The sequence below is a fragment of the Archocentrus centrarchus genome, chromosome 22 (genome assembly GCF_007364275.1).
Source record: "Archocentrus centrarchus isolate MPI-CPG fArcCen1 chromosome 22, fArcCen1, whole genome shotgun sequence".
NCBI lineage: Eukaryota > Metazoa > Chordata > Actinopteri > Cichliformes > Cichlidae > Archocentrus > Archocentrus centrarchus.
In genome coordinates, this window is record NC_044367.1 from 12745679 (window position 1) to 12769426 (window position 23748).

General features: G+C 40.9%; 1 protein-coding gene across 1 annotated transcript in view; it reads left to right on the forward strand.

Annotated features, from left to right (window-relative positions):
* Positions 1–23748, forward strand: part of mboat2a (membrane bound O-acyltransferase domain containing 2a) — a 41268-nt gene that overhangs the window by 14827 nt on the left and 2693 nt on the right. Inside the window, exons 2-12 of the mRNA XM_030718597.1 lie at positions 2661–2806; positions 6509–6586; positions 13194–13289; positions 16613–16668; positions 19067–19121; positions 20092–20278; positions 20937–21129; positions 21458–21561; positions 21657–21721; positions 21966–22098; positions 22842–22993. Of these exons, the coding sequence (XP_030574457.1) occupies positions 2661–2806; positions 6509–6586; positions 13194–13289; positions 16613–16668; positions 19067–19121; positions 20092–20278; positions 20937–21129; positions 21458–21561; positions 21657–21721; positions 21966–22098; positions 22842–22993 (1265 nt within the window). The remainder of the gene's footprint in view (positions 1–2660; positions 2807–6508; positions 6587–13193; positions 13290–16612; positions 16669–19066; positions 19122–20091; positions 20279–20936; positions 21130–21457; positions 21562–21656; positions 21722–21965; positions 22099–22841; positions 22994–23748) is intronic.

The following is a 23748-nucleotide window of genomic DNA, read 5'->3' on the forward strand; positions in this document are numbered from 1 at the left end:
CTGAAAGATGAAAATAGCAGCCAGTGCCAATAAAATCTTATCTTTTATTGGCACACAGCTGGGTGCAGTTGTTTGTCTTTCATCCCATACGAGACAGATAAATGACTCGTAGTTTTCTTTTGGCAGCCATGGCGCACTCTTCACAGCTAAAATGACACACTTCTTCCCAGCGGATTGCTCGGATTTTGCTTGCTTTTGGGCTGAGCTCAGGGAGTAGAATCAGGACCTGCACACAGCCATCTGGATTAGCTGCTTGATTGCTTGTTAATTATACTTATCACAGTCCCAACTGGTTTCCCCACCTTAAACAATATCAGCCATAACAATAGAAGAACAAAAGCTAGCTTCTATTGTTGAGGCTCTTATATACGTTTTGTGTGTGTCTGTGGATTTATGTGTACATGGAGAATCAAAAGCCCTGACATTCTCAGCTAAAGAGCATCTGATATGAAACGTTCAGGCTAACGCTGCAGATCATTTGCGGCTACAGACGTGAGGGCTTTAGTACTTTGGGCTATATCTGTCTCTCTCCCTTTGTCTCTCATCAATCTTGCAGGATCCATAGATAATGGATGGCACTCATGGTGTTACTTGTCTTTTACTGCTCACTGGCCAGACGGATCTGTTAACATGACCCATATACATTGGAGGGCTGTCGTGTATTCAGTCATGCATCGCTTAACGTGACATCAGGCAAGCAAATGTGTGCTTAGTGGTTAACAGTCCATATCAAACGTTACAGTTTAATAATTTGTTTTGTATCTGTGCTGCATTTGCATCTGTAAAGGGAGACAGTGCAGAAATGGACTTGGAGAGGTAATAAAGAAATTAACATGCAGCCTTCTGCTTTGCATTTATGAAGGGGGGTGTGTGTGTGAAATAGGGCTGCATAACAGGAAAATGTGCAGTGACAGTGTTTCCGCTGTCACCATCTTGGTGTTTTGAAACGGGACGTGCCAAATGAGGAGTGGATCTGACAATGACGACTCCTCCCTTATCAAACTGAGAATTACCAAAATTTACAAAATGGACTTAAAGTTTTATTCAATATGACCTGAAGTGTGTGAGTGAGCCCACACATTAATCAGGAAAGTGTTCGTAGGTCAAGTCCAAGAACTCTCTTCCCATAAATTCTATAAGATTGGAAGACTTTTTGCAACATACATGGCCCTCAGGAAGCTACAGCCATCTTTTTTACAGTCTGTGACGAACGCAGACGCTAGTTACTTTTTGTCAACTGCTGTCTTAGCCTGCAACTAGTTTTATAAGAATCTGCTAAATGAAGATAAAGGCCATATTAAGTTACCAGTTACGCTACATGCAGAGAGCTTTTGTTACATCTTGTATAGACCAATTCACATTCTCTTCTGTTTAAGCTTGTTTAAAAGGTGCTTTAATAAAGGACTCTGAAGGACTCACCTGTGGAGGTTGATTGCACTTAAAGTAAAATGCGCTGTAAATTCTTCACTTCACCTGCGCTTGCCTCTTTGCTTCCTGCTGTGTGTGTCAGACAAAGAGACTAGTTTGCAGCTTGAGACAATAAAATATAATAGTTAGCTTGTTAGCTCGTTATTGTCCATTTGGCTCAGATGCGCTGCATCTAAGGGTTGTAATAGTAGGGGAAACCCTGTGAGCGTCATCAGATAAATCGAGAGCTCCATCAGGTGTGTATCAACCAAATTATTTTTCTTTCATCACGTTTTAGGCATGCTCATGTAGCGATTGTGTACTCTGGTAATGTATGGTGTGGTGATGTATGTGTCCTGTCATGCAGGACATGAATTATGGGCAGTAACGACAAAATTAGGTCTGGGCATTGTCCAAAGATTTTCTTTTTCATATATAGCACACAATAAGAGATAATCTGGTTTTCATTATTGGTGTTTGACACATGAAGGCCACTTGTTTGACATGAATTTATTCAATTATCTGTTTTACTCTCACATGGCCCCAGTCAGACATTACACAGACTTTGTCCTAACTTGCCGGCAGGGTAAAAACTATGGACTAATGCCCAGAAAAGTTCAGTGTTGCACTGCACGTGCAAAAATGGTCATAGATGCCTAACAGCAAGGCAGCAAAAATCATCTGGACTTCTCACTGTGTATGTTGAAAGGACTGTGGAGGCATAAACACACAGACAACACTGCTTGAACTATAATGATGACAGATAGTGTGAATCAAACCATTTTTGTTACAAGGTTAGGTTGAGCTGTAGTCATGATTGTGTCAAAAAGCCTTGAGATAGCACAATCCAGACAGATCGATACAGCATATGCGTTTCTTTTCTATCTTCCACGTGTGTTTGGTGTTGGTAATCAAACTGAAAGGTTTTCTTTGCCCTCTCCCACTTGATTCAGTCAATCTCACTATTGACTGGTGTAAAGCCTCTTTGCTGTGCCATTTGGAGACATTAGGAGATGAAACAAGGTCTCAAACACCCACTCTAACCCCTCCAACTCAGCTTGACTATGACCTGTCAGACTAATATTATATTTCTTTTTCATACATAGATGGATAATTTTTGCCGTATTCTTTCACTGAGAGACAATTCAATAGCAATGAGTGCGACTTTGTTTTGTGCTTAAGCTCTTTTACTATGAATTTGTTTAAATAAAATTAAAAAAAAAACCAATGCATTACTGTGTCTCTTTGTGCAGGTTAACTTTGTGGCATGCCAGCTGTTTGCCCTGCTGATGGCTGTTTGGTTTCGGATCTACCTCCACCCCAGTAAGACCAGTCCCTTCATCAGACATGTGGTGGCCACTCTGTTGGGCTTCTACTTGGCTCTTTTCTGCTTTGGCTGGTGAGTCACGCCTGTTTATCCCACAGCTCTGTTCTTGTCATCACTGTGCTTTTAAAACTCTGCTCCAACCTTCATTCCTACAGTATCACATTACTGACATTGTTTTCCTGCAGACTGAGGACTTGTCACAATTTCATGCTACTGTGAATACATTGCTATGTGCATCTGGATTGTTTGATTTTTTTTTTCTTCTCATGGTTCAGTTGTTGGTATATAAAATGTTATGTAATGTTATATAATAAAAGAAAATGTTATGTAATGAAGTGTCCGTCTTTGCCATGCCATTTCTACTCAGAATATTTCTTCATAAATCAGGATGCACCTGAACATTTCTGTCACTGCTGGTTTTGATAATCAAGCGTTCTCCAATATTTTTACATGTAGGTGTTCAAATATGTAATTTAGACGGGCAGAACCTCCAGCTTTTTTATACACAATGACACGGACACCCACATTTGCTTCCTGATTAGGTTTCATCAATCACAGAAATGAAGCTCGGCTCACAAACCATTCTGGATTTCATCCCTGTTGCACAAGTACTCATTTTCTAGTGTAATGGCTTCCACTGGCAGTTTATGGCGCCTTTGTCATCCTTGTAAATAAGGGAGTGTGCCAAAAATTATGCCACAACTACTGGTGTGCTTTGGCGTGGTTTCGGCTTGTCGTGCACCCCCGGAATTTTTTAACCTGGTGTACGCAGGGTGGAGGCAGGAGTGTACGAGCAGGACGGCCTCTACGTGCATTTAAGGATCTGTCAGTACTTGAGTGTAGAGTTTACCAGATTGGTTTGAACAGGTACAGAAACCTGTGAGATGGTTTATTTCCTGTTTCTGGTTGTTTCAACTTCTGTTCCAGCACTGGAAATGATACACTTTTAACTTAGGAGCAGATGGCAGCAAGTGGACCACTCCTAAGCACGTCTATAAATGGGTCACGCCACAGTTCACAAGGCAATGACTAACTTGTCGACCAGGACCACGGCATAACACTCCCCTCTTAACGTGTTGCTTGTGAAGACTCATAGTCTGTTTTACGCTGCTGTGACTGCCTTGTACTTCTGGTAACAGTTTGGCCTCATGGTTGGTCTAAGCAACAAAATGTCATTGCTGGTTGTACTCCATAGTATTCCAAAGTAATTTTCTAAAGGCAACCAACTTCTACTGCTACCTGCTTACACCACCAGCAAAGATATGCTGCACATGAATAAGTGTCAAATGAGGTGTGCTAATATGCACAGAGATTATTTCTGAAACTACTTTAATGCCCATCGAACACCAGTTCAGTAAAAATTGTGGACAGTTAATATTCTCTCAGTTGACTGATTGTCCCCTGAAGGACTTCAAATGAAATGAGCGGTTTCATTATCATTTACTTGTTGCATTATTGTTGGTGGTTGTTTGGAAATGAGGCTTGCTTCATTCATTCATTTGTTTTTCTCTTTTTTGTTTTCTTATTCTACACCCGTTCGCTTGCCTGCTGTTTGTCTGCCACCCCCCCCCCCCCCCCCCCAAGCCCTTCATGCCAAAGCAAATGAATCGATTGGGTAGTAACTGCTATCCAATTAGGAGGCTGTTGCCCTGTATTAGACAATCCGCTGTACCTCTGGCACAGTGCCACTGTGTGAGTATATAGCAAACAGTAGTTTCCTCTTAGTCAGACCTCAAGCTGCACAGCAAGTGAGAATGTGATGGGCAGATAAAGTGTTATCTGATCATCACATTGATGGGGTCTTATGTCACTTTACCAGCAGACTGTTTATGTTGCATGGTTGAGCTGACACCAAGCTGCAGCTGGATGATGGTCCATAATTTGCTGTGTAACAAGCCTTAAGACCCACATCTTATTACCTGGAAACCTCTAGTAATTTGTAAAAGTCACCATGGTTTTAAACATGTGCCAATCTGCTATGTCTGTAATTTATGACGTAGAAATTCCTGTGCAAATTTAGTTTTTTTTTTTTGTTGTTTTTTTTTGTAAAACACATGTAGCGGTTCTTGCACAATATCCCCTTTGTGACCTTCTCTTTCCTGCCTGAAAACTGCGGCTGCTTCGTTGGCAATTACAAATAAAGGTTTCGAAAGCATTTTATGTGCAAATTCTGAAGGAATCCTAGTCAGCAGGCTGTCTTTAAACAGTTAATTTCCAGCTTCCTATTCAGTTTAATGTAAGGTTTGTAGCTGCTGACCACAGATGTTTTTTAAATTCAAGCAAATCACAGACTCTGCTTATCCCATGTGAATGCGCTGCACGAAACACAGAAGTTGGATGGGGAGCAATTTCTAAATCACACGAAGTCCCCTGGTAATAAGAACCTCAAGTGTATAGGGCATAAAGGTGTTTGTGTAAATGTTTCTCTTTTATCCCATTTTCATGAACACTTCTATGACATGAAAAATGAAAAAGAAAGTGAAGCACAGACTTAGTTAGATAACACAAGTCTTTTCTTGTGTTGTCTGAGCTGTGATTGAACTTACCGGTAAGTCTCTTTGGCCAAAACCATCGGTCTGTGTTAGCTCAAATTGTCAAATAATCACTATGTGAAATTTACCTCTGTGAAAGCCTGCCAAATGGTTTTATTGTCTACAGTAATTAGTAGGTAATAAAAAGACCATACAGCCATAGAAATGTCATTAAGAAGATACATTTTACAAAGGTAATATATGGCATTTATTGTACTTGGCTGAGTGCTCCGAGTTAAGTGTTTTATGTTGCAAAGACTGAATTAGACACTAATCAAAGGGATAAAAAGATCAGTTATCCTGTGCTGTGATAATGCAGAGGTTGAACTCGACAAGTGAAATTATTGATAAACGTAAAGCAGAGAAAGGAAGGGGCATGGAATGCATGAACAGATTTTTATTTTATTTTTTCTGCATGTTTTTATTCAGAGTTACATATGATAGCTTTCATGGTGGCTTTTATAGTTCACAGCTGCTCTGTATTAGAGGGCCTTTGGCGGCTGGTCTTAAAGGAGCTTCCTTACAGATACTCCAGGCTGACTGGTTTCTTTTAGGCTGTATTCCCTCTCTGTCAGACACACAAGCTTTTCCCTGAATATTTGCTGGACAAAACATTTGGAAGTGACATTTCAGGCAAGCAGGTTAGAAGTTTAAAAAAAGTCTCTTGTGTAAGAATTTTATAGCCTTTTCCCTCTCTTGCTCTCTCAGCTCCTGTATTTTCAGTTAATACCATTCATGCACCCCTATGATCTCTTGTTCCTCGCCAGCCCTGATGGACTTGTTGTCTTTGTTGAGTCACAGCTAACACAGTGTGACATCTCTCCTTTCCTGGAGGGCTTGACGTCTGTAGGATCACACACTGTGCCCTTCAAAGATCCATCCGGTAGCTGCTGCCACTGTTGAACTGTTTGTGCCTCGCAAGAAGGGAGCGAGGTGAATGCATGGCAGAGCTGGCTTAATTTATTGTTATGATGTGATATTGCTAACATGCAGCTGAAAGTCATGGGACTCAATTAAGACCATAGTGTGATGTTATCGTCACATTTCTTGCCCTGTGACTAAAGATGGCACGTTACTCGTTACAAAGGTCTGTCCTCACATGGCTGATGGCGTGACTGTGCTTTGTAATGTAATTTTTCTCTTCCTCATAACTATGTGGGTGGATAAACACAATATGTATGATAATGTCAAAAGATTATGAGATTATCAGAGTTTATCATTCATGGTGTCTGTCTTTCCACAGGTATTCGCTCCATTTCCTGTTACAGAGTGGCCTGTCCTACAGTGTGATGGTCTTTGCTGGGTTGGAGCACATGCACAAGTAAGAGCAAAACTCACAAAACTACAAATATCGGTGTCTGATTTAATGAACCCTAAAAGGAAAACTAATTATTAATGTTACATTAGATACTGGATTGTGTAAAGGCCTCATCTATGTTGATTCGGCTCCAATGTGTAGCTTTATTTGTTTGGCTTTTTTGTGGCAGATAAGCCTCGGTCACACTGATACTGATTCTGCTCCCGGGCTTCCATCTGTGTCCATGGCTCATGAAGACACACACACACACACACACACACACACACACACACACACACACACACACACACACACACACACACACACACACACACAGCCATACTCACATTGCTTTAGATGTTATTTTTGCTAGAATTCAAGGTTATGAGTGCAGGTGTGAACATTAGATGTTTCCTCCTGGGAAGCGTGCTCTAAATAGATCTAAAAAGTATTCATCATAACAGCTGCTCTCAGAAAGAAAGGACTCCAAACCAAATGACAGAATGGAAATGACAGTTCTGGTTAACTAGATGAGTAACACATTTTGACACGCATCATTTTTCAGAGGGGTTTGAGACAAAGGTTACCCAAAACCTCACGGGCAGAAAGGAGGTGAACCACCGACAGGTTTGAGTGTCCTGCTGTCATTGAACTCTCTGCATTATGTTTTTACATAACATCAAATTAGTTGTTATTAGGGGTGGGACTCGATTAAAAAAATTAATCGAATTAATTACAAGCTTTGTAATTAATTAATCGAAATTAATCGCATTTTAATCGCATTTCAATATTTGACATGAGAAATATTAATTTAAGTTTAGTTGATGAATGAATCAATATACATAAGCTTAAACTTCAAAACTTTGTTTATTTTCCCACCAGTCTACTACACAGACCAATGAAGGGTGGAAGTGCTCCTGTGATAAGCAAACTCCTGAAATTAAAGTTAAGCATCATAACTGGATAGTTTTATTCAACATTAATGTCTCACTTGTTATGGTTGGAAATTAATCATTCACTCAGCTGTATTCCTTGATGTTGAAATGTGTTATGCTTGTTTTAACAGCTTAAAGGAGAGGAGAAAAGGAGAAAAAGTTCGTTCTCCGTTTAACAGCTGCTTTTACACAGCTGTGCTTCGCACTCACGGTTGCTAGGCGACATGAGCTACGCAGAGGTGACGACAGCTGATATGAAGGCTAGCCGCTCACTTCCGGCCTTTGTGGTGTTCGTGGGCTACGAAAGACGTGGGCCGGGTCCTTCGAAGGATGCGGACCCTAATTTGTACATTGTGCGTCGATATAATTTGTATGCCGGGAACTCGTGCACTGAGAAACGTTCCACGGTGCAAAGTGCGATTAAAATGCGTTAAAATTTTTAACGCGTTAATTTCCCCATAATTAATTAATCGAAATTAACGCGTTAAAGTCCCAGCCCTAGTTGTTATGTAAAATTGTTATCAGTGCAACAGGCTGAGATTGAGCTGGGGCTTTGTGCCAGCTACCTGCACACATCAGTCTGATCTTTAGCCCATGGCCTTTGTTCTTTGAACTACCTTTAATATAGCAGCTTAGATAGACTTAAAAATATTTCAATACATAAAAATGTTCCACTAGTAAAACTTCCACCTTAGCTCTTTTTTTTTCTTCTCATGTGCCTTCTAATCTGCAATAATCAATCTTTATAGTCTTTCTTTTTAATCCTTTTTTTAAATGGAGACTTGCAGTGAATCATTATAAAGCTAAATACACACTTTTTTCCACTATAAAACTTTTTTGCTGCAGTGATAACCGCAAAGGCAAATCCACATCTTCTCCATTGTATGAAAATGTACCAATCCATAGCTACTCTAGAACATGCATGTCACCTATATCATCCAGGAATTCCCCCGCCATCCGTGACAGACAGGGAAATCAAGTGAATCCATACACAACATATACTGAGGAGGGTGGAGTATACAGTGAGTGCAGTATAACAGATTTATGGAGCCTTTTTCTGGACTGAGGGAATGGCTGTAAGAGTGGATTCAACCCAAGTCTGGCTTTAGTCTGACTAGGAGTGCTTTGTTTAGTGGTTGGCGTCATATCTCATACTATTCACCATGTCAGCTCCAGATCTCTTCCACGCTCAGCTCCCCGCTGTCTTTGACAGCTCACCTGTTGGATGTGGTGAGCAGACGGGGAATGTTCTAGATGCTTTCCAACTTGCCTCAAGCGTGAACACAGCACTGCCTGCTGGTCGACAGCAAGGAGGGAAAGGGAGAACTGTGACATTGTTAGATATGGTGTAACTAATGAAAGAGGCTTTCAGAGTAATGAAAGAGCCCCCTTACAGTGATATTGGCACTAAAAAAAGAACTGTAGCAAAATACTAAGTCAGACTGCTACAGAAATGAGAGAAAAATTGCTCTCAGGCTTCATGCAAATGTCTTGGTACCTGATCTTTATATTATGTCTTTTTCTGCCAAGTTTCTAGTCCAGTGTTTTTAGCTAGTGAGCCTTAAAATGAGGTAATTTCCCATTACACCTTGTTTGTCAGCACTCTTGTAGCACGTATTTACTTTTTGTAAGCTGTTTAATCAATGAGGTTGTTTTTCCTCATTTTATGGGGTTTTTGTTGATGCATAAACTCCAGAATTTGTTCTTACAGGTGAAAACATTATAGAGGTAAGGAGATCTCGGGAGCTTGCATGTTCTCCCTGTGCCTGCAGGTTTCTGTTGGGTACTCTGGCTTCCTCCCATAGTCCAAAGACTATGCGTGATAATTGGTGACTCTAAATTGGGCATAAGTGGTTGCAAGGTAGGTAAAGCACTTAAGTGCATAGAATAAAGTGCTGGGTGAATATGTGTGAAAAGGTGAATGTGGCTTGTAGTGTAGCATGTGTTGAGTGGTCATTAACACATGCTATGTAAATCCCACTCTGTTCCATCTGTCTGCTCATGAAACCCTTTTGCTACCCTTTAAACATCTGCAGCTTTAGTTCTAGCCAAGTAGAGTTAAGAAAATTTGATTTCCTTTAAATTGACTGGGAATCTAAGGGTGATATATGTTTGAATTACTTCCTCACATTTGCTTGGCCTGATTTTAGTTTTCATTTCTGTATGTATAGCGTGTACTGTATCCATACCTGCACCTCCTGTGTGGCCTGACCTGTCTACCGCTGTCCCACAGCGGGAGGCCAGCCTGCTTTAGTCTCCAGGCTCCATCTGATGACTTGAGCGGAAATGAAACACCCCCTTCTGAGCTGTAAATTACACAAACACAAGTTGGGTGATGATAAGACAGAATCCCCGTTGGGCTCAGTACAAATATAGCTGGTCCTGCATATATAGTTCATATCCTTACTGATAAATTGCAGCTGTATGCTTCCACTGGAGCGAACCGATCCTGGCAAAAAATTTCAGTCTTTATAAACAACCGTTGATAAAGACTGAAATTTTTTTTGATGGGTCAAAAGAAAAAAAAAATCTCTTGAGTTGCACTAAATGGTTACTTTCTGACATACAGTTTAGTTTTTTTTTTGTTAAAAGCAAGTGTAATTTCTGCCAGTGAAACAGAACAATGTACCTCACTCCAACACATCAGTAATATATTGGTAAGTGGGCTTTCTCAAGGTGCTCCTGCTGCCTCTCACATATAATTGGTGATTTTATCTCGACTGTCAGTGTCATTGTGAGCCTTAATAGTCATTCTTTGTGTTAGCTGTGTGATGGACTGGCGACCTCTTCACGGAGTACCCCTCGTCTTCCCCGCTGTCAACTAGGATAGACTACAGTATTGTCACAAATGCAGACTTCAGTCTTTTCAATTCAGTGCTGGATGGCTGTTCTGGTGATGATGGTGTCACCCAAGTTGGTGCATTTTTTTGTTTAAAGTTTCAGCTAGGTTTGCCCTTGAGTTCCTGAAGGCTCTGGATGTTGTAGGGCTGTCTTGGTTGACATGCCTCTGCAACATCGCGTGGAGATCTGGGGAGGTGCCACTGGATTGGCAGACCAGGGTGGTGGTCCCCATCTTTAAGACGGGAGACAAGAGGGTGCGCTCCAACTATTGGGGGATCACACTCCTCAGCCTCCCCGGTAAGGTCTATGCCAGGTTGCTGGAAAGGAGGGTCCGTCCTTTAGTTGAACCTTGGATTCAAGAGGAACAATGCGTTTTTTGTCCTGGTCGCAGAACACTGGACCAGCTCTTCATCCTCTTGAGGATATTCGAGTGTGCGTGGGAGTTTGCCCATACAGTCTATATGTGCTTTGTGGACTTGGAGAAGGCATTTGACCGTGTCCCTTGGGGTATCCTGTGGGAAGTGCTGCAGGAGTATGGGGTGTCTGGCCCGTTGTTGTGGGCTGTTCAGCCTCTGTACAACTGCAACGAGAACTTGGTCCGTATTGCCGGCAATAAGTTGGACTGATTTCCTGTGGGTGTTGGACTTTGCCAGGAGTGCCCTTTGTCAATGATTCTTTTCATAAGTTTTATGGACAGAATTTCTAGGCATAGTCAAGTGGCGGAAGGCTTCCATCTTGGTGACCTCAGAATCTCATCTCTACTTTTTGCGGATGATGCGGTCCTGTTGGCTTCATCAGGTGGTGGCCTCCAGCTCGCAGTGGAATGGCTTGCAGCCGAGTGTGACGTGGCTGGCATGAGAATCAGCACCTCTAAATCTGAGGCCATGGTCCTCAGCTGGAAAAGGGTGGACTGCCCACTCCGGCTCAGGGATGAGTCGCGGTCTTGTTCATGAGTGATGGGAGAAGGGAATGGGAGATTGATAGACTGATTGGGGCTGCACCGATCTATTGTGCTAAAGAGGGAGCTGAACATGAAAGCGAAGCTCTCGATTTACTGGTCAATCTATGTCCCTACCCTCACCTGTGGTCATGAGCTTTGGGTAGTGACTGAAAGAATGAGATTGCGAATACAAGCGGCAGAAACGAGCTTCCTCTGAAGGGTGGCTGGCCTCTCTTAGAGATAGGGTGAGGAGTGCAGCCATTTGGGAGGGGCTCAAAAGGAGCCAATTGAGGGCTGGGCTTCTCTGCTTAGGCTGCTCCCCCCGCGACCCAGCTCCAGATAAGCGGAGGAAACGGATGGATGGATGTTGGATGGAGTATCATTGGGTGTTCGCAGTAAAGTCTTGCTTTTTATGTTCCATTAAGAATCCAATTAACCACATTTAAAGTGGCAATTTGGGGGCTTTTTTCTAGTCCCCAGTTAACAGTTTCCACTACAACTATTGAGATGGCAGACATTTGAGGATATTTAACATAACATTTATGTTTTTATTTTGTATGGTCCATGAAGTTAAGCGTCATGTCAGCCAATTAGAGACATAGTAGGATCACATGTGATAAAGACAGCAGAGGAAAGAAGCAGTGTCCCAGTACATGATGTCAAACATACTTCTACCTTTCTAACCTAAACCCTTCTAAGTACAGTTTTTTCATTGCAACAGATAGCCCTCCAATATTTACTGACCAAACACAGTCTTCCTACTAATCTACTGCTTAGTGGGTGTTAATTTTGGACTCTGGTCTTGGGTATGTATGAATGAAGCCTTGAAAAATGTGAAAGTGTCAGAAGGACAGAATATTGTCAATTTATGTAACAGAATAATGAAAGCAGCTTTGAGAAAGCTATAGGCAGTAGGTAATAAAGTACTGTAAGAAACTGCTGGCGTGGGAATCTTAGCAGCATTGAGCCATTTAGCCTCCTTATATGTGCAGGATTCTGAAGAATATTGTGTGAACTGTTTATGCCTTTGGATGAGGTGCCAAGTGTGGGCTGTATAGAAATCTCTGAGAATATAAAAGGACTGTTCAATGATTATCACCTGCTTACTGTGCTTTATCTGTCTTCTCTAAGGGTTTGGTGATTAATAGTAGTGTGCAATCGTAGTCTTCGATTCTTTTAGAGAAATTGCTTTTGAAAGCTATGGAAAATATTTCATACTGGAGAACTATGAGTCCTTTATTTTATTTTATTTTTTCAGACACACTTTGCAGCAGATATCAGGTGACATCTTGGATACAGTAGGCTCCGAGAATCAAGAGGTCCTGTTGTGGCTTATCTCCAACACAGCCTTGTTGTAGCTGGTATGCTGCATTGCTTCTCAGAGAGGCACAGTCCTCTTATTGTTGGCAGTGGAGGGATGCTATCTGGCTAGCATTGACTCTGCAGCAGCTTTGTACTAGAGCCTTTAGCGCTGCTCTGTTTTGAGCCTCGTCTTGAAAGGTCATGTTGTCCTCCGTCTTCCTTCACTGACAGAGACACATTGCTGGAGCCTTCTCTGCCCTTTTGTCCAGTTTTCGACTCCCTCCCCCACTGCATAGTTCTGTCCTGTTCCCGAGGCCACTGCCTACTGTGCTGTATTGAAAAAAAATCTTTGTTCAGCCACAGAGATGAAAACAAAGGGATGAAAGTTTATTTTCTCTCTCCAGAACTCTAAAATTAACTGTTTACATTGCATGCATGAAGGTGCTTGAAAAGCTCCTCATTTCTGTGTTGAATAGCTGAAAACAGGATGTACCAAAATTTCATAGCTGTTTTCCATGTGTAACTCTTAAAACTACTTTTTAAAATTTATTTATTTAAAATAAATGTACAGATACAATCTAATAATTTTTTGCTCTGCTTCTTCTCTGTGCAGGTACTGCTTCATTGTAACACTGGGCTATTTGATATTGTGTCAAATCACAAGAGTCTACGTTTTTGACTACGGCATGTACTCTGCAGATTTCACAGGGTAAGCTAACACCAGAGCTCTTTTTTTTTTTCTTCACACTTTCAGATTAAGAGTTTCTATCTTGGTGCAGCCCCTCAATTTATCCACCGTCTGAAACGAGCCATTTTAAATGTTTTCGTTTTAAGGCCGACCTTCCCTTTCGCATCAGAGGAACATCAGGTGTGTGTGAGGCATCTGTGTTCACGGCCAGAGCTGTGTGCCTGAGATGACCAAATTATAAGAATAATCCCCTCTCTGTGCCCTCTAAAAACTGTGGGAAACTGTGTTTCGAGTAGCCTGAAGGCTGAACATTTGGCTCACATGGATTACTTGTGTGTTGACCTCAACATTTGAAACTTTGCCAAATGGCAGAAAATAAGGTGTAATAGGTATGCTTAAATTATTATTTTCTTTTAAATTAAATTCAGTATTAAAGATCCCAAGTGGACCACAGATGATGCTAAAAGCAGACGTCATCAGTAAGAATCAGCCAAATATCGCGTGTCACTCGAGGAGCTAAATCGATACAAGAGCGTGTCCCACTGCTCAGGCGTGTCTGCAGGAGGACCTCGATGGGGACTTTAGTACCTGGTGGCTGGTTCTCACTTCTCCAGACTGTCTGACAGTTTGAGCACACAGCCTGCACTCCCAGCAGGTTGGGGGTGGCTAGTTACTAAGCAACCCAATGCAGAGCCATACTTCCTCTGTGGGATTTTGCTCCTTCAGCTGCGTCTGCTGTCCCTCTGTTTTTCCTCAAAATGTCAAAATCACGTTTTTCTAAATGTCAGCGTGACACCACCACATGTGCTTTAGTTGAGCATTTTATTTTATTTTATTTAGGGACAGTTTTTTTTAGGTTTTGGATTATTTTGTTTTCATAATGCATTTTTTTTTTTTCAGGCTAAATGCCCAGCATAGGTGTTTATTTTATTAAAGTAGCAGTGCATATTTAACAAGTTAATTCCTAACATTTCATAAAAAAATTAATAAATAATCTAAATGTAAGTAATCAATTTGGGGCAGTTGAAAAATAGATTTAAAAGTTTTAAAATACATTTTTTTTTTCCCCAAATACCTTAAGCCAAATATTTCTACGTCAGCACTCTATAAAAAACATTTTTATTACTGTTTATATGCTGAAGCTTTTTTTAAATTTTTTTTATTTACAGTGACAGTTTGTTCATATACTATTCATTCATGTTTTGTAAATGTTTTGTTTTGTTGATGCTGACAGTATGTCCAAAAATGGATAATATACAGTATGTACAGAAGTCTTGAGCCACCCCTCATTTTTTTATATTTTGCTTCCAATGAGCCAGAGTAATTTTTAAAGTGGTGTTGAGCAGTACTTCAACAGGCATGCTGAAGGTCTTTCTTTGAAAGTTTTTCTTTGGACATTGGCTGCTTTTTCACTTATTTTCAGTCCAGTCCTTGTACCTGACCATTTTCAGGGGAATTATTTTTTTTCTTTAAGCCACTTATCACTGACCTGTGAATCATTCAACATTAAAAAGAGGCACCTAACTCAAGTGCTTAGCCAGTGTTTTAAATTTAAGCACTTTGTTACTAGCAGCCTCTTTTAGAGACACATATTACATACAAGAAATGCCAATGGCAACACAGTTTGACAGGCATAAAATAGTATTTTTTTCGCACCAACAAGATGTCACAAGACATATCTCGGATTGGTATCCTGTGTGCCCTTAAAAAAAAGATATTTGAGGCATTTGGATAAGTGGGGGACAAAAGAAGAAGAACTATCTACAGCAGATGAACAGTATCAGTGAAATCCTGAAGAAACCCAGCAAAGGACACATGACCTGAGAAATGCATCAGGCAGTTCATCCATCTGCTGTTCACTGAAGCCTCATCAGAAATGGTCTCAGTGTGAGGGTGGCGGTCAAGAAGTCATTCTTAAGGAAGGGAAATGGGGAGAAAAGGCTGAGATATGCCAAACTACACATGAACTAGACTGAAAATCAGTGGCAAAAGGTCTGATGGAGTGATTAATCTAAATTTGAAATTTTTGGTTCAAATTGTCATCAGTCTAGGAGGTCAGGAGAGAATTGCAACAGGGAGCTCCTGGTTTGGGGCTGCATTTCAGCCAGTGGTGTTTGGGATCTTGTCAAAATTGATGGATTTATAAACACAGAAAAGTACCGTTAGATTCTGATCCACCGTGCAGTTCCATCTGGAAAGCATCTGATTGGCAACAGCTTCATTTTTCAGCATGACAAAGATCCCAAACAAACTGCCAATGCAGTAAAAGCATACCTGAACAGAAAAAAAAACACACAATGGAACACTTATCAGTGATGGATTGGCCTCCACAGAGCCCAGACCTCAATATTATTAAAACAGTGTTGGATAATATTGGCAGACAGTGGAACAAAAGGCAGCCAAGATCCAAAGAAGAGCTTTGAATGCCCTTCAAGAAGCCTGGAGAACTGTTCCTGAAGGCTGCTTAAAGTTCAGACTGTGTTGAAGAGTAAAGGTGATCAAACTTGTTAGTACTGTACAAACTGTTTTTACTTTATATACTGTGTTTGTACTTGTGTTTGTACTTTTCAGTACATCTCAGCACCTGTTTCCCACCTACTTCTCCTACCAGCAAAATATAAAGAAATGAGTGATGGCTCAAGTCTTTTGCACAGTCCTATAAATAGATAGGTATATAATGCCTCATTTGCATATTTATCCTTAAAAACATGTAAGATAAAAAATAATTGTCTTAATTTTTATAGAAATATCTCATAGCTGCAACTTTTACCCAGTTCAGTTTTAGAGTCCCCCTTAAAGAGTGAATAATCTCTAGCCTGTGGCTTCTTCTTCTCTTTGTAGCTTAACTTCACGCTGCCACCAGCAGCTTTCATGTAGAAAATTAATCCACAAAGTGCTGATGCAAGCATCAGGAGAAGAGTTGTGTTTTTCTAAGTTCAGGCTTATATATCCTGCACTGATAGAGAATTTCATTAAATCAGGACAAGGAGGAGTGACCAGCACAGAACTGGGAAAAAAAAATGAGAATAAATGGAGGAAAATAGCTACAGGAAGTTTGATAAAAGGCTGTTATCTTGGAGGAAACTACTCCATTGTGAAGATACTACTACTCCACGTTTGCACGGTTATTGAAAGATTCCAACATAAACTATCAAACAATAGTTGCTAAATGAATATCGGAAAACAGTCTGGGAGGATAGCTCGGGGCAAAGGTTTACTGTGTGAGGAAGCATATGTATCCTAAAGTCCAAAAACGGGAACGAGTGACCTAATTGTGCTGTTTTTTTTGTTTGTTTGATTTTGTTTTTGTTTTTGCTTTAAACAAATGTTTACTCTTTCTTTAGGCCCATGATGGTTATCACACAGAAGATCACCAGCATGGCATTTGAAATCCATGATGGTAAGAAAAAGTGCCAAAGGCTCTTTAAAGCCTGTGTGTGTGTGTGTGTGTGTGTGTGTGTGTGTGTGTGTGTGTGTGTGTGTGTGTGTGTGTGTGTGTGTGTGTGTGTGTGTGTGCGCATGCTTTGAAAAAGAAGTGGCAGATGTGACAGAAGTGAAAATGTCAGTTCAATTCTCCTTGGAGTTTGAAAACGGATCAGATGGCCACGTTTCTGAGCTACCATTCTGACAATGAGCTAGTGAACCAGAAAGAGAGCACAATCATAGTTATATAATGGAGCAATGACCAAGTTTACATTCTTCCCCTCCCTGCATAACAGTTAAGACTTACTTTAAACACAAACCTAATTACACGAGACTTTCTGCTGTCCAAAAATTAACCCAAGACATGTAATACAGCAATCCTGTGCCATATTGTGCCATATATGCACAGCCTGTGATTTTTAAGGCAGCAAAACTTTAGTGGATGTGCAAAAGATTTGACTCTCTCTCTGTTTTTGGAACAAATACAGACTTTGTTGCTATAACTGAAACACCACATGTATTAATGAGGAGTAAATAATGAGGATGAGTAATGAGTAAATAAAGATCCAGAAATGAAATCGTGTTTAAAATAGGAAAGTTTGATCAAGTATCAGAGATGAACTCACACCTATGCCAAATGCGTTGGTGTCACTGGAAGATTTTGAAAAGTCTCAAAATTGCAGACAAGAGTTGTGTAGGAAACACCGTCATTAAGGATGAATCGTGTCATGAGTGTGGCATGGACAAAATTACCAGTTCAGGCAAACAGAGGTCTGAATCATCGTCATTTTTACAGCCTTCGTACTGACTGATGTTACCTGCGGCATGCCACACAGCACTGAAGCCAAGGAGCTGTACCAACATGTTTAGTTTTTAAAATTTATGACAGTAATGTTTCTCTATAAAGACAACAGGCTGAATGAATGTGGAAAAAAAAACTGAGGCATATTGTTGAAATAGCACTTAAAACAAGCTGTATGTGCTCAATGATTTCTGATGCCCCTGGTCTAATAAGTAAGATAATATTGAGCATGAATGAAGTTTCACATCCTGATACCTGCCCAATATTTATTCTCTCCCCTTTTTAGAATACATGCCTAGAGGCACAGTTAACATTCTCAGAGGTCACTATTTAATTTGTTTTTTTTATTGTAGCCAGAGGAGCAGGAACGTTTAACTAAACATTACCTTGCACAACAGGCATATACTCTCACAGCATAATGAATTAAGTAGCCACTGGTCTTCGTAAACAAAGGGCAAACTGCAAAGTGGCACAACCAGTGTTAGCTGATGAGTTTGCATGAGGTTATGCACACAGCACCCTGTTTGCTTTGTTGCATCATCTTTTCTTTACACCCTTTGCTCCTCCTCTCTCTCGCTCACTGTGCCCTGCCAGTTCATCTGTGATTGATATTTTATTGAATTTTTAAAACATCATAATGGTATAACAAATGTGGAACAGGGACAAAGGGCAATGGCTGTCTTAAAAACAAGCACTAAAGCACTGAATGGAAAAATTTTAGAAAGTATGAATGAGTATAAAGACCAGGCAAGGTTTTTTTCCAATCTTCCAATATTCTAATATCCAATTTTGGTGAGCCCGTGTGAAGTGTAGTCTCAGTTTCCTGTGCTTATTTGACAGGGATTGCACCGGGTGTGGTCTTCTGCTGCTGTAGCCCATCTGCTTCAAGGTTTAACATGTTCTGTGTTTAGAGATGCTTTTCTACATACCTTGGTTGCATTGGGTGGTTATTTGAGTTGCTGTTGCCTTCCTATCAACTCAAAGCAGTCCAGCCATTCTCCTCTGACCTCTGGCATCAACAAGGCATTTTCACCCAGAGAGCTGCAGCTCACTGGATATTGTCTCTTAGATTAGGTATTTCTATTAAGAACCAGTCGAAAAGGTATTCCTAATTGTGTATATGGAGAGGGAATTATGCCGTTAAGGAAGGACAAGGGCCCCTGATGAAAATAAACAAATGCAAAGGTGACTTTCTTCCCTGCAGTTCTCTGGATAAAGCTCAGCTATGAAGTGATGTCCGATTGGTAGTTTAGGGCAGCCTCGTAGGACATGAGGTTATGGACTGTGGCCACGTCTAGCACCTACTTTTAATATTAACCCTACAGAGTCCAAATGGGGTCCGGTACAACCTGTATTAAACTGCTGTGGATATAATGTGACCGGCTCTTTGAATTAGGCAGGATCTTAACCCATTCATTTTTCTTGACAAATTTTATACTGTTTTCAGAGCTTTTCAAAATATCACAGAGTAATAAAAAGACATTTGCGGCCCTTACCATAGCTTTTTACAAGTGTGTGTGTGTGTGTGTGTGTTTTCACCTGTTACCACTGAAGTGTCTCTCTACATTTGTAGGTTTGACCAAGCGAGAAGGGCAGCTGACCCCCAGTCAGAAATACCTTGCTATCAGGTATGTGACTCAGGTATGTTTTTGATGCTTCAGATGGTGGGATCTCTGAATCAAGTGGAATTAAAAAGCTGCCATGATTTTCAGTTGGCATTCAGTCTGAGTGGAATGACGCTCTTTTCTTTAATAAAGGCGTTATTGCTTTCTGCATAGGAAATCACCACACTGCCCCCCTTTCAGTCTCACTCTGGTGCTGTCAAGCAGTTGTTAGGCACTCTGTATCTAGGAAACAACACACTGACTACTCTCTGGTGACTTGTACTGTGGGAATGCCTATCCCCTCCATTTATCCTGCTGTATGACTGCAATTTTCTTTCCTTTGTCCTATTGGAGGTGGTAATGCAATTGAGTTTGAGCAAAAATATAAAAGTAGTTGCTAATAACAGGGAGATTATATGTGGCAAAAGATTAGGTGAGACTAATCAATAAAAAGACTTGTATTAAGTTCATTCATATGACAAAATCTGTACTTAGGAAGTATTTCATAAGTGCAAAATGAAATATAAAAATGAACAAGAAAGTATAAAACAAATGAATTTTACACAGAAACCAACCTAGATGGTTATAAAACAAAGCAAACATAGTGATCACTAGAAGAGCTACTCATTTTAGCTTGAAGGCCCCAAATATCACAGTCCTTCGCTGGGCTACTCTGAGTCAGCCGCTTACTCTGAAATGGCTGCTGGGAAGGACGTCCTGTATGTTCAAGCAGTTAGGCTGTGCCTCACCTCGCAGATGAAATTTAAATACCAGGAGACAACAGAGTCTCCAGGGTCAGTCAAGACTGTCCATCTTTTCTCAGACCGTTGAGTAGAATAAACCGTACTGCTTCTCAGTGGACAGGGACAGTACTGCTCTAAGGCATGATGACTTGGGTTTAATCACTCAGATACAGCATGTTTGGTCTGGACTCTGTAAAGAGTGGAGCAAAATATAAAGATAATTTCTAATCTCCAATCCTTTTCTCCATAAGTCGTATGCCCAGCTTGTTGGAATACCTGAGTTACAACTGTAACTTCATGGGCATCCTGGCAGGGCCGACCTGCTCCTACAACGACTACAAGGCCTTCATCGAAGGAACGTGCTACCAGCCGCGGCACCAGGAGAGCGCCAACGGGAAGGAGAACGGAAAGTACAAGCAGACTGAACCCTCCCCCAAGGTACAACACACATTTGTGGAGATTCTGTGTAGCTGTAAGAAACACAGTTAAGTCCCACTCATGTTGGTTTCTTTTAGTAGATATTAATAGTCATGAAAGTGGAAAAAAGGAAGTATAGTAAGCAGACGAGCTTTACAGTTAAGACAAAATTGCAGTTTTTACTTGACAGCAGTTTCAATATGGAATGCAAAATAAGTGGTTATGATATAAAATGAGACAAATTAGGTGTAATTGTGATGTAAAAGTGCACATTTGGGTAAAAAGCCCAGAGTGAAGCAGTTCTAAGAATAATATACTGTAATATATAAACACGCGTTCAGCTCACGTCACAGAAAATGGGAATTTATGATGCAGATGTCAAAACTTCAAGGTTATTTATATATTCTTGATGCATATTGCATTAATAATTTAAAGACACTCCCAACATTTGAGTTTGTGTTTATTTTCTAGAAGAAAAGAACAAAGTGAAACAGATGTTGCTAAATATAAAACATGAAAGAATTCTCAAGGACTCAACTTACCTTCAGATCAACGTAACCGGGTTTCTGCAGGATAATATCACCTCTCATAATGTTGCCAGCATTCATTTTTGAATATAATAGAGTGCACTGAGTTTTAATTGGATTGCTTCTTTGTATTCTTTCCCACCTTTGCCCAGAATGATGTCATCTCCAAACTGTGTACCTGTGCTGTCTCGCTGGCCATCTATCTGTCCCTCTACAAGCTGCTCCCAGTCGAGCGCTCAGTAAATGATGACTTTGTCAACTCCACGCCCTTCCATCTCCAGGTCATCTACCTTTACCTGGCAATGCTGGCACTGAGGCCAAAGTACTACTTTGTCTGGACACTTGGTGAGTTTGGCTTGGCTTTGTTATCAGTGGATCACACATTTCCTCCCATAAATGTGTTGTTCAGAGATTTGAATTGGTGTTGGCTCAGAATTTCACTGTTTTTAAGTAGTTTGGTACAGTGAAAAGAAGCCTCTTATTTCTTGAGGTAACAGTGCCATCTAGTGGTGAGTGTCACGCTGTAGCGCTTAATTCATTGACAAACCGTAAATGCATCTAATGCTCCATTTGTTTCAGTTGCTGCTCTACAGACTGCAGGGTGGGGAGCTCTTGTCATTCTTTACTGTTTTTTTTTACTGTACTCAGAAACCCATGTGCCTCTCTCCTGCAGCTGATGCTATCAACAATGCTGCTGGATTTGGCTTCAATGGATACAACACAGATGGCTCCCCACGATGGGATTTGATATCAAATCTCAGAATTCTGGACATTGAGGTCTGGATCTTTTTCTCATACCTATTATATATCCAGATAAAGTCCCTTTTTGAGTAAAGCCTGAAATCATGTATCCAATATGTATCCAATTTCAGTTTGCCACCAGTTTCAAGATGTTCCTAGACAACTGGAACATTCAGACAGCTCTGTGGCTTAAAAGGTAATAGCATTCAGGCCATAATCCTGTAGCTTTCTTAGCCTGTGTGAGAACAAGTCCTGCCTGTAAAGTGTTTGTGACGCATGTGTGATTCATATCTGCACCATGTATGTGCAGACATTTGACAGACCCTGAAGCAGTTACATTTGATGCAGGAGATCATTTTGCACATTCTTTAGATTTTGGCTCATTTGTCTCCACTTGTTTGGACTGAACGCTGGACGTGTGCCGTGTGTTTTCTTCTCAGGGTGTGCTACGAGCGCTGTCCCGTTAACCCCACCGCTGCCACTTTCCTGCTCTCGGCCATGTGGCACGGGGTGTACCCTGGCTACTACCTGACCTTCCTCACTGGCATCGGCATGACCATGGCTGCACGTGCAGTGAGTACACCCAGTGCACACTGTGTAAACAGAACACATTACTTTCATAAAACTTGCATAGAAATTCTGTCACAAAAATTGATTTGTTTTCCATTGCCATATTAGAGAATAAGAGCTCTATAGATTTACCACAGCTACTCAACAGACCAACAAACACACAACAGAATCACTTTATGGACTGTAAGTGGATAATAATGAAGTAGTGTACCACTTAAACCTCTTTTTAAGTGTGTGGCCATTACCACTAATCTCTGCAAAGCTGGACATCTTCATTCCAGTTATGTCAAAGGAGGAGACAGGAGGATATTTATGCAGAGACAGTGGAGTGATAGTACAGTAGAAATGCATTATATCTCAGAATACGACAGGAAATGCAAAAACAAGTCAATTTGCTGTGCCGGGCAGTGAGATGCGAGTTCCTGCGAGGACTATATCCTTCTTTATCTGAAGGAAGACACACAGAGTACTGACCTAGTTACGCCAACTTCTGGCCTTTGCCACGCAAATCTGTTTCAGAGACAGATTCCTCCTAAGATCTATGAGGGACAAAAAGAGACAGCAAAAAAAAGAAAGATGGGCAGATAATGAGTAGAACCAGACAGTAATCCCTGCTGTCATGTGGAGATTTCTGGAACTACTTTAGGTCACTTAGCTCAATTTAAGTTTGGTTCAGTGTATGTAAGAATGGGTGGAGTGTAATGCTAAACTTGTCAGACCACTAAGAAAAATACTTTCTCTTACAGGTAAGGCACAACATCAGACCGTACTTCCTGGGCTCTGACTCATACAAGGGCATCTATGATGTCATCACCTGGGCATGGACTCAGGTGGCCATTAGCTACACAGTGGTGCCATTTGTTCTACTTGCAGTAGGACCCTCACTCAAATTCTACAGGTATGCCTGTCAGGTGTTATTATGAGCTGCTTATGTACGGTGGAGGAAAAAGAGACGAGCCGTTCTTATTCTGCAAAATATTTTATGTGTAATGCTGTAGTGTCACATTATTGTAGTATTAAAAATATAAATGCAGTCATTGCCTGTAGTGTAGGAATTTACATGTTTTTTATTAGCCTGTCAGATGGTAATGGTTAACAACTTAATGAGTGAAGGATGAGGAGGATTGATGAGGAGGAAATAAAACTGGTGGCCCTAACACTGACCAGCTGCTGCCATGAAATCACGATCCAGACATCAGCAATGGCTGCTAGACAGGCAGTTGGGTCATGTCCTGTAACAGTCCATAAACATCTGGAAACTGGGGAGACCAGTTACTGGACTTTTAGTGAGAGGAACGTCATCCCATTTTTGTCAGTTTTGGGATTCTAGCTGCACAACAGTCCTGGATCTTCATTGCTGTATATTTTGTCTAAGATGTGGCAAATGTTTTCAGTTGATGAAAGGTCTGGACTGCAGGCAGGTCAGCTTAGCACCCGGACTCTTTTACTATGAAGCCATGCTGTTGCAAAAGCTGCGGTATCCAGTTTAGCATCGTCTTGCTAAAATAAGACATCTGGATGGGAGCACATGTTGCTGTAAAACCTGTATATAGCTTTCAGCATTGATGGTCCCTTTCCAGATGTGCACGCTGCCGATTCTATAGGTACTAATGCACCTCCGGACCCTCAGAGATGGAGGTTTTTGTACTGAGT